General features: G+C 45.0%; 1 protein-coding gene across 1 annotated transcript in view; it reads right to left on the bottom strand.

Moving 5' to 3' along the window:
* Positions 1 to 17,468, bottom strand: part of VPS53 (VPS53 subunit of GARP complex) — a 48,912-nt gene that overhangs the window by 11,311 nt on the left and 20,133 nt on the right. Inside the window, exons 8-17 of the mRNA NM_001012806.2 lie at positions 17,218 to 17,296; positions 16,005 to 16,148; positions 15,181 to 15,323; positions 14,767 to 14,908; positions 13,127 to 13,228; positions 10,235 to 10,329; positions 6,281 to 6,523; positions 4,735 to 4,882; positions 4,496 to 4,578; positions 2,347 to 2,425 (exon numbers count right to left, since the gene is read on the bottom strand). Coding sequence (NP_001012824.1) covers positions 2,347 to 2,425; positions 4,496 to 4,578; positions 4,735 to 4,882; positions 6,281 to 6,523; positions 10,235 to 10,329; positions 13,127 to 13,228; positions 14,767 to 14,908; positions 15,181 to 15,323; positions 16,005 to 16,148; positions 17,218 to 17,296 — 1,258 coding nt within the window. The remainder of the gene's footprint in view (positions 1 to 2,346; positions 2,426 to 4,495; positions 4,579 to 4,734; positions 4,883 to 6,280; positions 6,524 to 10,234; positions 10,330 to 13,126; positions 13,229 to 14,766; positions 14,909 to 15,180; positions 15,324 to 16,004; positions 16,149 to 17,217; positions 17,297 to 17,468) is intronic.

Genomic DNA, 17,468 nt, shown 5'->3' with positions numbered 1-17,468 from the left:
TTACAAGCAAGACTTTAAAGCACGGACAGTAAAAATAGCCCTTTGTGTGTGTGTTTCCCAGCAAAAAAACCCCAGTAGCTGCAATGCAAGAAATCATACACATACTGAAAAGTCATCAAAAGAAATACGAGCCCAACTCTTCTGGTAAAGCTTTGCTCCTGACATTTTCAATTTATACCTCTTTTTCCCCCATCCTATGTTTTTCTTGGGATATCCACATAGTTTGCATACACTAGCTGAAAATCACCCAGGGGATGAGAGCAGAGGAACCATCAGACCCTGTGTCTGCAGCAAAACGGGTCACTCTGTGGGTTCAATGGGGATGAACCACATCTCCCTATGCAGCATCCCACTGCCAGCTCAGCATTACTGGGCACAGGGAGCACCCACAGGCCCAGGTCAGTGCACAAGGAGGGAGCAAGGTGAAGGCAGGGAGCACCTGGATCCAGGCTTGCACCATGCTCATGCTGACTTTAATTAGCAGCTGGCTCTGCTCTTTGGGTTTTCCTTGTATGCATTGGATATTAAAGCCGTGCTTTTAAAGGCTTGCTGCTGTCCATTCAATTGTAAGGAAGTGGGAAATTACAGCTGTGCCAAAAGGTTTTCAGCAAAATCTAAAAGCAGCAAGCGATCTACTTGAGTCACTAAAATACTCCCCAGTCCCCATTCTGCATGCAGTTCTACATAGAAATCAATGTTTAATTCAGCAAATAAACGAAACCTTATCCAGTGCAATCCATAAGCCTAATTGGGGCAAAAATACCTCGTGCAGATTAGCCATTCCTCATCCCAACAATTAGAAAGCACACCAGGTAATTAAATGCCACAACACGTTCACAGCGCTTTGTTATCCACAAGAAGTACCACGTGGCAGCAAGCCATCTCTTGGCAGAATTTCCATCATCTATTCACAAACGTACATCAGATTCAGCAGTGTTCAGTGCTGGGCATCAGGGCCGGACATCACAGCGAGGTGAATGAGAAGGGACTGAACAATGGGAGAGCCCTGATGGAGCAGCAGCCTCGAGGCACACCTTCACCTTACAGACCTGGGACGGGTCAGCCCAACAGCATTTACTTTTACCTTTTAATACGGACTGAGATTTTATACTTCCAAATACTAAATGTTAAAGAAAGGGAAGAGGAGGGTGAGGGAAACACTCTTGCACCAAACCCAGGTCTAGTAAAACTCATATAAAGCCAATAGGGGAATGTGTGCACAAGTGACAAGTATTTGTTTAGTTAATTTCATAGCACTTCGCTTGTTTATAAATCATCAGTCCCATCACATATGCTGCATCTTACTAGTTTTCCAAAGACAAAAATAAATGGCTCACCAGCTGCTGCTTTCCCAAGGCTGTGGTTTACTCGGGTATAAACAGAGCCGAGTGATTCCAGCACTGCAATGCTGGGTGGGTTCAGGAGGATCTAAGGAACTGTCATAGCAAACAAGCGACACCTGAAGCACTGAGCCCTTCCTAATGGTGTTATTTTACTGGGAAGAAAAATCCCCTTTTTACGGGGGCCATGTGCAAGCTCTCTTGCTAGCTGCATTCCACTTCCAATATTAGCTGGGGGTGGTGGGGCTAGTGACAGCTGGAATACATCATAAAGCAAAAAGTTCGTAAAATTCATGGCAGCAAGGCACGATCCTACCAAAATGGAGATCTACATTTAATATTTCTGATTTAAAAACAATAAAAATAAGTTCAATTCACTTTTGTTGTCTTCACCTTTGTCTACAGCCCTCTGGGTTTTCACAATACTTTGGCAAGAAAACACAGCTCTGCATTTCAAACACATAAAAGCCAACAGCGTAACTGCAACCAAATCCTCCAGCTCTGCTCATGTGGGCCTCTCTAGGAATGGCTCCATACGTCCTCAGGAGGAGCATAGAAGCAACGAGGCTCAATATCCCAATTCCACATTACCCTCTGACTGCCTCCAGCTAACAGCCACAAACCAGCAGCCAAGTGAAACTCCTCCTCAAAGAATACAAGCAAGGCAGCAAACAAGAATGCACATTTGGAATTTCATGCTAAAAAAAGTTCTCTACATCTTAAGGACCCTTGCTAGCATTAGCACTGGGGACTCTGAGACAGATACCCAAAGTATTCAGTTGTTTGTATTTCACGTGCTGCAAAAGAATGAAAGCTCTAACGTGAAATTTAGGTTTTGGAGTGAAAGATATATTTATAGCCACAGTAATTGCTGCTCCAAGAAGCAATCAATATATGGATAAGACACAGCATAAAGAATGAAATCAAGCAATCATAGCAAACAGGACCTCTAAGTAAATGATGTGCATGTTAAGGTTAGCTCTCTCCCAGACAAATCCACCCTTACCTTGCTCATAGCAGTCAGTGCAGGGTCACAGGCTGCATCCAGGTCCTGCACTAGCAGCTGTATGCTGTTGGAAATCACACTGGAGGAAAAATCAAGCATAAGTTTTAGGATAGTATTCAGTGTCAGAACTGGTTTCTTTGGCTGTGGAAGGAAGAAAACCTATTAGATGAACTTGGCATTATGCTGTGAATTCACACGGCTACAACTTGTACTGAAAAGAACCCAGGGAAATCTGCATGTTGTTCATCAGGAGCTGCACAAGAGAGGACGTTATTATAGCTGACCAAGAGGTTGCAAATGGGGAGAGAAACCTATTTGCCTACGCTTCAAAATAAACACACCTGCTGTAAAGCAGCAAATGTGTTGTAAATGCAATGCATCACAACATGCCATGAGAGCTTTGATGCTGGCTATGCTGGAAGCCACTCCAAACCTTTGCTCCAGACAGCACAGAGCAGTACTTCAGCAGCAGGGAATGAAACCCATACAGTTCCAGGCAGATACACAGGAGTTTGCAGAGAGGGAAGCCCAGGCCATAAGCAAGCAGCCTGCATTCTAACAGAGCCTACAAAGTTCAGGACTTCGAAGGGGCTCTAAAGGCCACCCGTAACCTCACAACAGAGCAGGGCATAGATTTAAATGACAGTAATTTTTCCTCTGTTGGGCTTCAAGAAGAGCCTCCCCCCAAAAATGCTTACCTACCACGGAGGTAAAAAACCTCCCAGCCCGTTGCTGTGGAAGTGTTTGTGGTAGCTCCACACTATCTGTGTGGAAATAAACCCTTCCCAGGGTATGTAAGCAGCAACATTTTATTTTCTTTACGACCCTGAGTAACAGGATGTCAAATCTCAGGAGAAACAACTTGTTTGATGCTGAAGGAGCGAACGCCAAAGAGAGTTTTATAGCTATGACTTAAACTGACAGCAGACTGAACAAAGTGCTCTCCTCTGGAACAGACTGAACCTCAATTAAAAGGTCTTTGCTACAAGATACATCACATCAGGCCTGACAGTTTAACTTTAAAGATGTCTAAAACCAGCAAATACAAGCTGTACGTTAAAGCAGCTTCCAAAACACGCGGTATTAGCTGCCTAGGACCAACTTCACTGCATGGCAGCCACTGCTGAAACTGAGCAGTGACACAAAATCGCTCCTGACAGGTCACAAAGAAGTGCAAAACTCACCCTTGCCTTGCTCATGCAAGGAAAAATCCCACTGTGTGGTGTTATTTTATTTCTACTCCCAGTTACCTTGCTTGCTTTGGCTTAGAGGACATAGCAGCCCTAGTTTGCAGTCAGGGATCCACTCTTAAAAAGGTCTGAGAATTTCTAGAGGAAAGGCAGTGCGCAGCATGGAATGGAGCCCAAGACCACGTGAAAAACCTGGATGCAGATTCAGTAGATCCTGCCCACTGGAGACAAGAGCTATCACAGGAAGGAAGTCTGCTGAAAAAAACATCATCTTGCTGCTATCGGGGCTGAATCTTAGATTAAGGGAAAACTGGCAACCCACATTATTTCCCCATCTTTGCCAAGGTTTGCTTTTGTCTGACATGAGGCAAAACAATTTATTTCTTTTTGCCTCCATTTACTCCTCTCAAAAAGTATTCTATATGTTGGTGGTGGTGGAGAGCAGATGATGCTAGAGGAGAATATTTTTAGCATCCTTACATGAAAAGTTATTTTAATGAATGATAATCTTCTCTCAATTACAATCCCCGAATGTAAGATTGAATCAGTCCTTTATGTCATCTGAAACGGGGTTTGATCATACTGACAAGGCTGCTGATTAACAGTGGGAAGTTAAAGCAGGAAGGAATGTACTGAAATAGCTTCCTTTTCTGAAATGTAACAGCTACCTTGCAGAGCTGCCAAGATGCAAATGATGTTTCAAATGGAAACTCACTGTTTCCTCTCCTCTTTCCAGTGCTCTCGTTCCTTTGGCTAGCATAATGGGGAACAACTACATCTGATGTCTGTAGTACTGCAGCTCCGGATCATTCCTTCACCGAGGAAATGCCTATACCTACACTGCATGTCTGGGTGGGTGCTACGACACTGGGAATCTTGGGTTATATTACTCCAGCACCATCTGGCTGACAAAAGAGGATGTTTGATATACTGTGGGAGGATGCATCTGCTCTACGTACATGCTGAAAGTGTCCGTCTCTCCTGTCAGGTTGATTCTCTCCACCAGACTTGCATCCACTTTTTCTTTGAGTTTCTCTTCCAACTGTTAGAAAACAAAAAAGCAACAGAAAGATCAGAACTCCTGCTTGCATCCTGGAAAAGTCAGCTTCTTAAAACCTAAGCTGTGATCAAACTGCATCCACGACTCAGTCAATAAACCCTGGGTGTCATCTCAGAAGTGCTGGAGAGGAAAGCTCACCTGCTGCGTGGTTGCCAAGCAGTACTCTGCAGTACTAAGGATGCTGCAAATGAGGCAGAGCTCTTCTAAAGTAAACTTGGCCACTTCAGAGCCTTCCTTTTCTTTCAGCAAACTGGTGATGGTGAGCCCGCCGCTGCTGCTAGTTGTCCTGGAAAAGAAGACAAAAGCTGTAAGGCTTTCATGTGTACACAGATGCATACTGCAAAATTGCTTCTAGATTTCAGTGCCATAAAAGGTCTCTGTGACCATTAAGTCCAATGCCTCACGCAACAAAGGGCACTGTATGATGCTTTGTGCATCAAACATGCAATTGCTATTTTGGTTAGGGAGTGTCTTTTAGAAAGACAGACAGAACTTGAGAGCAAAACTTCAGGCAAAAGGACAATTCTCTTCTTCACAGCATGTTAGGTTCGGATGTAGATGGACTGCAGCTTTCTCCAGCTAACTTCACCTTCGCTGTCAGTTACTCAAAATCTAATTAAAGATTACAGGGAAATCTCAACGCCTATCGGGTTCCTTCCCATATTTATCTTCTCAATACCAAACAGATGTCAACACACGTTTGAAACTTTGGTAACCCGTTTTAAAAAAAACGATGATATCAACAGAGTAAATTATAGAATATGTGGCTTTTTCCCCACTCTGTTCCAGTGATTAACTGCTGTGTATCAACAAAGAAAGAACTCTAACAGTTCAGAGTCAAGAAATTCCCTACCCCTCAACGATTAATAACCCAAATCCATTAAAAACAATAGGACACCACTATTTATCTTGGACAGCAAAAATGGAGCACACCAAAAATACGTGTACAAAGAATGCAACTGATGTCTGATGGAGAAGGCACATTCAATTTATCTTTCCACTTCTCTGGATGCAACCCTCTCCCTTCCATCTGTGAAAGACTTTACTGGCTTCAGAAAACTCATTCTGATGGTTCCAGGTTTACAAGGAAACAAACTGAAGATGGTAAATAGCACACAAAGTTATCTGTACTTAAGGTGACTGTATCTCAAAGACCTGAGCAATGACCTACACGCGATTTCCTTTATTTTCACTGCATGTACATCTTCATAATTTATTCATGCATTTATACAACTTCATAGAGCAGAAAGCTACAGGTGAGCACTCCGGCATCACACAAATAAACCATCTTGACTATAAATAACTGTATCTGTGCATAATGCTGAGCTTTTAACACAACAGAGCTGAAAGTCACATATTGTTTTTTTCACCCAAGTAGCAGTTTTGAAAGGGAGGAGTCCTGGGCTGGTATTTCAAAAGCAACTTCAATAAACTGTAAATCAAAGCCAAATATGAAGCTAACTTCTAGCAACCCTTAAAACAAAATGAACAAAGAAACCCAATGCCACGAGTGACCAATTGGTCCCCTGCTGTAAACGTAGCCACACTGCTGCTCCGTGGTTTCTGTGACAGCAAACACCAAGTGTTAACAAGCCTGTATTTATTAATTATCTTCACAAAGTATCTGTTCCTCACTGGAATGTCTCACCAGACCGTGCTGCAGCATTTGGGAAGCTCAACTCACTTGGGCAGGTTGCCAGACAGGATTTTCCAGGCATACTCCCGAAGGTACTTCTGGAAGATGGTGGTCAGGGCTATCATTGGTTCGCCTGTGCTGAGCTGGGAACACTGCACCATGCACTTCTTATAGTACACAAAGAGGTCGGCACAGCTGGGCAGGACGGCTCCTCCTTCATCCACATTGGGCTTGGGAGGCCCCTGGGCCTTGAAGTCAGCCACGAACCTGTCAATCAGCTCGCTGAGATTTCTGTCACAGAGAAACAATGGAAAGATATTTTAAAATGCTGGGGAGATGCCCTGTCTTACGACACCAATAAACACACTCTAGCAGTCCTGTATTCCAGCCCCTTCTCATCTCCGCACAAGCCTTGTGCAGCAATGAGGACCGCGTTGGTGCATTTGATGCAAGTGCATGAAGGTTATAATCAGGTTTAATTCCTGGCACCAGCAGAAGCAGCAGGCAAACTTCATAGATCAGTGGCCTCCAGAATTCAGCTTTCAAAGGGATGTGCTTGAGGTGGCACACCATCAGGCATCACATGGTTCTGTTCGAATACCACCTACTACTGCCTCCAGTGATTTATATAAACTGATCCTTACTCAAACATTTTGGTCTTTAGGCAACAGTAAGCTTCTCTCCACTGTTTCACAGTGACAAAAAAGGCTTCTAAGCATGGCAGAGGTCCAGAAGGAAAGGTGGTGTGTCTCTTCCCCAGTAAACATACAGGTTGCTGCACCAAAAGGATGAGCTCCTACCATGGACGATCTGCCTGGGCCAAGCTAACCTACAGAGCTGTGCTGGTAACGCCAGGGCTCCAAAGGGTGAAGCAAGACTCTCAAGCTTGAACTTGGCTCAGAAGCTATTCAGGTAGCCTCTTCCTTGATGGTTGCTTTTTGCTTTGAGGACTTCTTGTGGCTCTGATTCCACAAATACACCGTTCCTACAAGAACTGTACAACCATCAGGCTGCTAAACTGATGCGACAGACCTCTACGCTGGCACAAGCAATTGAACACTGAACTGAAGCATTGATTGTACTTCACCACAATGAAGCAAAATCTCCCTTCCCCCATGGCTGTACGCCAACCACACAGATGGTGCTGCAGGAGGGCTCACATGTGCTACGAGCTGCAGCATTCCTTCAGGTTCCCTAGCAAAGCAGACGTGGCTTGCCCCTTGTCAAAAGTCCCACTAAATTAAACAGCTGCACCTCTACCTCTGCATCTGTGCTTTACTCCATCTGTGCAACAAAGTGGAGCTTTCTTAGCACTCACCAGCCACGTGGTTTTTTCAGGCTCTCAAGGCACAGTGAGGAATGTCAATGGCTTTTCGTTATGTTTTCCTCCACTCTGTGGCAAAGCAAGATGTATCTGCATTTCTTTGCCCCCCCCCGCGGTCTTGTCAATGGGGTGCACAAGCAAACACAGCTGTCCAAAATAGCTGGGAGAGCAGTGCCAGAGCTTTGTGCTTCTTCTGATCCTAACCTGGACAAAGTGCCTGGCAATGGCAAAGAATGTGCTCATTTTATTGCAAGATGGGAACAAGCAAAACATCAGGATGTTGTGCACACCCCACCTGATGTCAATGATTCTTTCTCCTTAGTTTCAGTTGGCCCAAAGACAATATGAAGGCTGACAGCCTTTTGTGAATGTGTTGGTTGGACAATGGAAGCACAAACCATTTGGCAGAAAGACTTACTGGGAGAGGAAACACAAAGAAGGCAGGAGAGCTACAGAAAATGAGCATTCTCTCTATGCAGGTTCTGCAAAAAGGCTCTGTTCTCTGGGAGTGCAGATGTGATGCTTCCTAACAGTAGCCTACCTTCTGGGAGCAAGAACTGCCCAAACCTAACCAGGAAAAAACATGAAGTGAAATCATACGAACAGAGTTGTATTCTGGCTCCCAAGCCCTTCCATTCCTATTATTCCTCTTTTAAATTTCACTCAATCTATTCAGTGATGTTTCTGCATCTCTGGCCATCGCAAGAGGAACCATGCAGCTCCTCAGAAAGAACACGGTGCTCAGTCACTTGGTCTACTGAGTGGTGTGAACCGTTGGCATCCATTGGGCAAGGGGGAAGGGCAATGGCACTGAGATAGCTTGGATCACTGGCAGGATCTTTTCCACGGGCTGGGTGTTATGGAAGTCTCTTTGCTCACCATGCTGCAAAGAGAAAGTGCCAGGTTCCTAAACAATCTGAATGAACACAAGCACTTAAGCTCGCTTGCACACAGCTCTGCATCCTCTCAGCACTGCAGAGCTAACAGAGCCATTGCTCCAGCAGAAGGGCTTAGCTCACCCACGTACACATCTATTGCTCCAGCAGATCACAAAGAAGAGCTGAAGACGCATATCCCAGTGGGGAAAGAAATGAAATCTGCTTCACTGTTAAGAAATCTGATATTTACACTGCAGTTACGAGTGGAGAACAGCATCTTTAAAGCTCTTCTATAGCAATTTAACAGGAAACACCTGAAAGATTTTGGCACCGTGTCTCCTTAAACGGGTATGGAAAAAATTTTGCAGGAGAAAAGGACCAGGCAGCTTTCTGCCACAGACTTAAGCCAACAGTGAACGGCCACACTGCCTCCTCTATCCAGAACCCCAGCATACAGTTATCTAAGGAACTCCTCACTTTCAGACATTGGTAACAGATTCCTCACAATTTCAAAGGGGGAAGAAGAGTGAAGAATCAAAGAAAAGCAATTTTTGGCAGCCAGGGCAGCACGGGGAATACTGTGGCCGTTTCTCTTTGAACTCCTTGCAGCCTGTGGCTATAAAGCTAATATAAAACATCTCAGGATCGAAAAAAGGAAAAGGAAAAAAATAAAAGCAACTGAAAGGACTGGGAGCACCGTGGGGTAGAATTACCAAAATGGGGATTAAAACAGCCCCCAGTGAGATGGGCAGAAATATTCAAACAAATTAGTGCTTGGATCACTGACGAGGAGCAAAAAAATCTGCTTCCTTTTGTTTTACAACAGAGCAAAACCCAACCTCAGCACAACAAACTATTGTGTGCAATTGTAACGTTCATTATTAGGCATAAAAGGTCTGAAGGGCACGAGAAGCCTTTCTCAAGATGAATATCTCACAGTTTGGACAAAATCAGGACACCGAGCTTTGACTTACGCACACTTGTGTGTAAATTGATGGAAGACAGAAGGGCACAGATAGCTGAGGCACACGAGGCAGCCATCTGATTTTATTTTTCCAGCCACTAACCTGGACTAAATGATTGCATTCAAGCTTTCTCAGCTATCTCCTCTTCCAGCTGACACTGCAGTTGTCACAGAGGTGGTTTTTAAATCCTGGTGTGAATCAAGTTGCGCAAAAAAATGTGGGGAGAGTTCTAAAAACTTCTCCGAGCTGCAAGCTGAAAGCTCCTTTCATTGAAGTTATTTTGCTGTAAGTCAGAGGAAAATGAAGCAGGGTTCTAGGGATTAAAAGCCCTGACAAAGCCCTAATCTGTGACCAATGATAATGTTATCTCACAGCCAGCTCATCCACAGCAGCTTTCATCTGAAAATCTCAAATAACTTCTTTCTTTAAAGCAAACCCTGAAGCTCCTCTGCCACGGAGCCACTTGTGTATTTTATAGAACGAGCAAACCTACTATTTGTGGAAGATGTGAGACAGAAGGAAGCCCTGTGTCTGCAGGGGGAATTGCAGAGGCAACAGAAGCAATTTCAGGAACACTAAGCCTCTTCCGCAGAAAGGCAGCGGGCACCATTCCTGCAGGCTTTGGCAATTACAGCTGAAACCAACATCCACAGCCCTCGAAATGCTCAGTTTTTCTTTACTGTTCTCCAACCATGAGTTCTGCTCATGAACTGAAAATCAGAAAGCAAACTTCCAAGAAATGCACCTTCTGCAGCTTGTGTACGGAACCCAGAACGATGCAACGGCAAAGCACATTCGAAAGCAAACCAAACTGGAAGAGGATGCCGTTACTCACTTGTCTTGGGACTCGATATACACATAAAGGTGAGGCTCGAAGCACTTGGAAACAATGCCATGGAAAGGATTGTCCGGGACTTTCGGCTTCTTTGGCTGTAAGAAAGCAATTACAGAGTTGGTTTCCAACCTGCCCTGTAGGACCTAGGAGAGATCGTAATGCAGCAGCACAGAGGGTCTGAGCATTCAGAAATACAGCACTGAAATTTGTTGACAAATAACCAAAGGCAGTATAGACAAGGTCAGTGTGTCCCATTCCCCCTTGCTTTGAAAGAGCCGTTAGCATTCCAGAGAGTTATTTTTTTACTTGTAAAGTACCCTTTATCCTTCAAGGGAAGGCTTCCCCATGCTAACAGATTTCAGCAGGGAATAAAAGCTTAATGCAGTCTGTAAATAAGGAAACCTCACTGCGCTCTTCAAGCAGAAGCAGTCACCACTGAAATGAAATGCAGCAGTTATCTGCAAGTAACCTTGAAAAATCCCTACGTCTTGGAACATTAAGGGAAATAACTTGACACTACAGGCTTCATCTGAATGAATACTATTTAGATAAACGGAACGTAATTACTGCACTTGGAATCATCCAGGCAACGTTACAGGATTGCTTTCACTGTAAAACATGTTTCTGGGGATGCAGAGTTCTACTCTGAAGTCACATTTAGAGTATTAAGCACATACGCCGTTTGGGAGCCATCCAGTTGAGTTTTAGTTTAGCACTGTGCTCTGTAAAGTGGCCAAGCACATCTCACTGAAGCCACTGGGACTACTCCCATGCTTAAACATGCGTATGCTGAAGCAGCAGGCTGGACAGAGGCTTTAAGCTTTGCCCTACAGCCACATTTTGTTTTTGAGATGACAAACAATTCTCCTTGTTGCTTGCTGGCGAGCTGATGGTTTTTCACTGCCTGCAAAGAACTCTGTGCAGAGAGGCAAGAATTCCATTCCAAAGAGACAGGATCAGTTCCCAGCCAATGAAGATAGATTTTTTCCAGCTGATTTTTTTTTTTAATAAGCTTTAAAAAAGCAAAACAAGAGAGCCTAAAGGACATCCTCTCTTAAATAACAGGAATGGTGGCACCGAGCTGCTGGCAGAAATCACAAGGCACAGATTTCTCAGGAATAATTAAGACTCAAAGACGCAACGGATATGAACATATGGCTGCAAACTTAAAGCAAGAGAACGGTTTCATGGAGGCCAGACCACCTCTTGCAGCCTGGCTTCATTCACCTTTCCAGCAGCAGTAGGACTGCAGAATGGGAGTTCTACAGCTCTGGGAGAAAGCCACTGCCCAGCACTCCCTGCCCCAGCCCTCTGCCAGTGCCTGCCTGTTTCTGCCAGATGCACGTGCTCATCAGAGCTGGAAGGAAAACAATAGGTGGTAATTACAGAAACCTTCCAGCTGCCAAGCCTCAGCAATGGCAGCGCCAGCACAAGGTTGCCCATTCATTATGTTTATGATTTACCAGGCTGGAAGAGCCAAATCCTAAAGCACAACTGCTTTTTTGTGTGAGTGAGCGTGTCTTTGCATCACGCTGCTCCCAGCACGTCTGGTGGAGAAAATACTAAATCTTTTAACAGTAGCACTGAAGCTGTATTTTGGTGTGTGCAATCCTGTCCAAAAGCTGCAGATGTTTAAGCTATTTCCTCCTCGAGTTTGATGGAAATAATAAAAGGTTACTGTTGTCACAGTAAGGAGGCCTGCAGCTGGCCCAGTTTCCTTTCATTACCATCCAAAGTAAACAGTTTAAATCTAACTGCTAGGATCACTCAAAGAGGTTCTTTTTAACATGGATTTCCCCCCCCCTCACTCTTATTCCCTCTTTCACTCACAAGTGAATTCTCAGGACTGGTGTCTCGGGGCAGCTCTACCACTCAGAACTCCTCATCTTCAACCCATCCTTTCCCTTCTCTTCTTCAGCTGGTGTCAGCAGCAGATGAGTCCTCCACCATTAACCCACCAGCACGAACCAGCTGCTGGCATTGCAAGTACTGAGGAGTTTGGTGGAGGGCAGAAGGCTGCCCTGCTTATGTAAAAATCCAGACAGATTACACTCAACTCTGCTGAAAAGTGAGCTACCATCCCACAACTTACAGGGACATGGATGTGAGTAGGTCCTACAGCCCTCGTCACATATCAGGGTACCACCTGGAAATGGACTGTGAACTCACTGAGCAAAGAGAGGTTACCTGGCCCAAGCAACATAGAACTGAATGCTTAGAAAATGCCTGTCTCCTGAGTAAAAAATAGAGAGCTTACACACTTTGATATCCGTGCCAATTAAAACAAAAGCGCTTACTATTCACTCCTTTAATATTTGCAGAGGGCTTTGGAAGCTCAGTGCTTTTACAAGCAGTTAGGTGTTACCTGCAACACAGAAGGAGCGGATGAAAAACACCACAAATATAAGTCCTAGAAGTAATACCTTTGGAGCGAAAGCCTAAAACTGACATCTGAAAGTCCAACGAGCTGTCTGATGACTGCAGACTTAGTTTCCTTGGCTGACAAGGCAAAATATGAATTGCAGCTCCATGTGGTAGGAGGTCTTCCTGGGATGTGAAAAGTCAGCTATGGCCGTTCCTCTTTCTTCGACAGAAATCCTGCAGTTACATTGGAGCTGCTGCTGCATGAGCGAGAACAGAATCCTACACACGTGGTGGGACTGTCCCTGCACTATTAACTGAAATAAAGATTGCTTTGGTTTCAGTGAAATGAGCCGCAGCAAATCAGTCCTACTGGGAGCCAGTATGCTGCCCAGGGAACCAAAACTGTGCTAAATTAATTGCTGTGAAAACAAACCTTTCCTATCAATGTCATTGGAAAAGCTTAGATACCACCAGAGATTTGGACACGTAGACTGACTCACTGACAAGTGGAAAGCTCTGAAGACTTACTTTGTCTGCATCACTTTTTTCAATTACAATCTCATCCGTCTCTGTCCCAGTTTCATCCTCTAGAAACGGGTTGGTGGAAGGAGGAGGTGCCTCTGGCTTCTTCTGTAAAGAACACACCAAAAAAGGGAGCTCCTTAGAGAACAGCCTGCTTTGTCTCCTATCCACACGCTGCAGCCAGGTGCTGCTTTACTGAGCCCTCCAAAGCACTGCACAGCAGTCAGACTTCTCCAAGCACAAAGGTGACTGCAGACCTCCTCTTCAGCATTTGAGCTGTGAAGCTCTCCATGTTCACGCTCACTTAATCATCCCTGGAAGGGGCATTTTGACGAATGAGAAATCTCCACCCCCTCAAAGCCCACACTCCAGAGCCCAGAAAGCTCAAGCAGCAGCAGCAGAGCATTGGCCTCTGGTTATTCCTTAGCAAAGGACCGGAGCTGTGGAAGTACTCGACTGTGGGCAAGCTGCACAGCCACACTGAAAAAGGGGACCAAATGCTCCTGCTCAGAGCTGTGGGTGCACCTTTTCATGGGGAAACAGCTTCTGGTGTGGGCTAGTGGGAATAAGCAGTCCCTCCACTGGCCCCATTAGACACCCAGTGTCGAAGCCTCAGGGCACATCACAAAGAGGGAAGAGGAAATGCTTCCCTTTTGTTTTCAAGGCACTTACATCCTCCCCTTCTGTTTTTCTGTTACAAAAGCTTCTGTGCCTACCTTTTCCATATGGATAACAACAAACCAGTGAAGTAAATCTAATTAAAGCTGCTAATTTAGTATGAAATTTGTCAGAAAAATAAGGCCGTATTCTTGAGAGATTTAAATTCAGCCAGGAGGAAAACCTTACAGGACTTCCTTTTTTAATTAGCAGCACCTACTGATCCACAGCAAGTAACAACCAGGCCCAGCAGGCTTGTCTTGTAGGGGGAATTAGCACATCCAAGTAGGCTTCCAGACACCAGCTGGACAGAGCAGCCAACCTCAGAGCAGTAGCTTCTGAGTCACACGTGTGCTCCATGCTCCCAGGGCACTCAGCTGGCAGAGCACCTGCCTGAGATTTCAGGCTGGAAAAGCACAGAGATGAACCCAGAGGAATTCACTGAGGAGGTTCTCTCGGCTCTGCCTTTACAATCTGCCAAGTGAGACACTGAAGAATGGAAGTTACCAATGGCCCTACAAGAAAAACTAACCCAAGAGAACGTGGGATTGAAAGCTGTGCCTTGTGGTAAATGTGTGGTAACAAGAAATGAACAGAGACCACTTTTGGTTATAACATGTCATCAACGTGCAGAAAACAAACATTATGATGCAGTCACCACACCATAACTGTTTTGTTATGTTTGTTATCCATACCCATGTGGCTTCAGTTGCAAACAGCAGTGCCCAGGAGAACCAAAAAAGTACACAATCTGTGCAGTTTCCTTCCTGTGAGCCCTGTGCCCTTGTGAGCCCTCTCTAACACGTTCTAAGGTCAGCAATTGCCTTCCCAACTACAACTCACTGAGCACAGTCACACTAAATGCTCCGCCTGCCAGGGGAGGCTGCAGGTGACATCTTTTCAGGTCTCCCACTATCACAGCTATGTGTGAGCTGGGCCCTTTTTTCCCCTTAGGAAGCTATGAGTCTGCTCTTTAGAAATCCCCTTACCACTGTGCCATCAGCCAGAGTGCAGCCTGAGAAGCGCTTAGCCAGAAGTCCTTCAAAGTTGGTTGTCCTCTGGATGGCAAACAAAAGCAATTTCACTTCAATTTCCTTTGCTCTTGTACGCATTATCTTGGCAAGCTCTGTCCTGAAAGAGAGTGACAAAACAGGAAGAACAATGTGGGTTTCTATAAAGACCCAAAACTTAGGATGGTAACTCATTCTATTCCCTAGCAACACTTCTCATCACATAAATCAAGCTAATTCTTCAGATGATCTCTTCAACAACTTCTCAAGCTTTTCACTCTTGCTCTTAACCACGGGCAATTCTACATAGGCGTTTGGAAGCTACCTTTACAGACACACGCCAATCCCCCTTCTTAAGGAAGGCGGTCCTGCTGGGAAGCACCATGAGCCTACCTGGTGACGTGGCAGAACTCCACGGCGATGCGCTCCGTCATGCACCACTCCTGGGGGAACATGCGCCCGTACTTCTCCTCATAGTCCACCAGCTGCCGTTTGATCCACGCGTAGCGCCTGTCGATCTTATCCAGCCAGGCGACCTGAGAAGGAGAACACCCCCTTTAACAGCACCAGCTGCTCACGATGGAAGAAGGGCTCAAATTCATGCTAGACTGAAAATCTCCTCTTGCACGAAGGTACTACTGAAAACCCAGCCCAACAATAATCCCTTCGGTTCCTGTCATCCTCTTTGTTTTGCACAGAGGTTCAAGTGAACAATGGGATGAGAATGCAGGAACTCCTGGATTCCCAAAAACCAACTCTGGAGTTGCGTTCCTACATACATCTAAAGGAGTTCTTGCAACATGGACAGGATGGAATGTTTCTATCATCAGGACAAGAAGGTTAAAAATGAGCTACAAAGACTGATCCATTTCCTGGCGTCCCTCACCCCCCTTTTCCTCCTCTTAGTGTTGTTTTACTGTTAAGATTTTGGGGTTTGCAACTATCAGAATAAGTTTCCAACACTTCAGAGGGCAGAAAGCACATCTAACTTGAATGTATTTATTTGTTACAGTGCTGATCTCTGAACTTAAGCTCTAAGAGGAGAGGAAGTCATTCTGGTAGCCTCCCAACCCACCAGCCTGTCCATGTCAGTGCTCCCAGCTCTCAGGTCAAACCCGGACCGCCACAGGAAGCTGCGGAAACGTGAACTTTGCATTTTGCTCTGCTCTGCAGGAGCCTTTACAAAATCCCAGTGTAGCTCACAATGCTTTCCTTACGTCTTGGTTTTCCTGGAAAAGGACCAGATACTCTGAGAGGTGTTGTTTAATAAATTTCTTGATGATTTCCTGCTTGATTCTGGGATCCAGGACGTTGGCGACGAGGCACGCATCACGCAGGACATTGCTGGGTCCACCAGGTCTCTATCAAAACAAACAGATGATTTAAGGTTAAGCAACTGAACGGGCGATTGTACTGCATCCAAGTTATCTTGTTTTAATCCTTTTCCATTACTCTCTTTTCATGCTCTCCGAGTTATCGCTTAAGCATCTTTCTTTTGTTGGATGAAAATTGAGCTCCCTCCATTTCCCTGGCCATAAAGTTGTTTTGTGGCTCAACTGCTGCAGAAGTGCTGCAACCTCCTTCCACAAATAAGAACAGTCATCCCACCTCTTCTGCAAATCCTTTCATTGTCCTAGATATTCTGAAAAGCAGCTAAAGGGAAGGGGCTGCCATGGGACAACCTCTTTTCTGCAAAAGGAAGGCCAAGTAAATGTGGAAAACATAGCCAAGGGATGATCAGCAACACAAAGCAGCACCTGCTGGTCTGTGTTGGCCCATACGATGACAGTGGAGAATACAGAAGATTTAGAAGCATTGAAAAAAAAAAAAAACCAACAAAACAATGCTCTTTTGAAGCTGCTTCATGCACACACAGATCTGCCCTTCACCAAGAGCCTGTTCCAACTGGTTTCCTCCTTTCTGTACTTCTGTTAGTTTTGTGAAGAAACTAGTAGAGCTGCTATTTTGGAAGACAGAACTAGCATTTTCTTTAGAATAAATTCTATTTCACACCTACCCCCATATTGCTTTGGATTCACAATATGGGGGAAGCACACTTGCTGCCTTAGCCTTTGCCCAGATCTATATCTGTGCTGAGTAAACCAGAGACAAATTTGATGGCAGTGTGTCAACAGACAGCTGGTGTTTGGCTTCCCCTACATATGCACAGACCTTTTGTGTCTGACAAATAACCAGTAACGTGGAGAGACGCACCTGGGTTAGATGCTAAGGGTTCATGGCCCCACTGCAGGCTATGTGGTCACATACACAGTGTTTGGGGTATTCCTTGACTAGCATGCAGACCTCAGTGCAACAGACGTGTTCTAACAATAGTCTGACTCTGAAAGTCACCATGACGATCCAGAAGTAAAATGAGATAGAAGCTGAGGACAGTTCTGTTGGCTAGTTTTCAGCAAGTGAGAACTTTACCTTTGTACCTTGGGAAGGAAAGGCTTCCTCGAAGTCAGCCAGGATCTGCTGTCCTAATTCATTCTGTGCTGCCTTCACCCTGATGAGGACAGAAGAAACACAACGTTGTTCCATTTTGCACACCTTGCTGCGAAGGGGACTGAAAAGCTAGCAGCTCCACAAGGTTTTCTTAAAGGACAGAAAAAGCAGCCTGAAAGAAAAAACCACCCACACTAAGAAGGCATTATGTCAAAACTGTGAAAGTATTTCCT

Source organism: Gallus gallus, chromosome 19 (genome assembly GCF_016699485.2).
Source record: "Gallus gallus isolate bGalGal1 chromosome 19, bGalGal1.mat.broiler.GRCg7b, whole genome shotgun sequence".
Classification (NCBI taxonomy): Eukaryota; Metazoa; Chordata; class Aves; order Galliformes; family Phasianidae; genus Gallus; species Gallus gallus.
The sequence above is the reverse complement of the archived record's forward strand: the minus strand, read 5'-3'. Positions and strand labels throughout refer to the sequence as shown.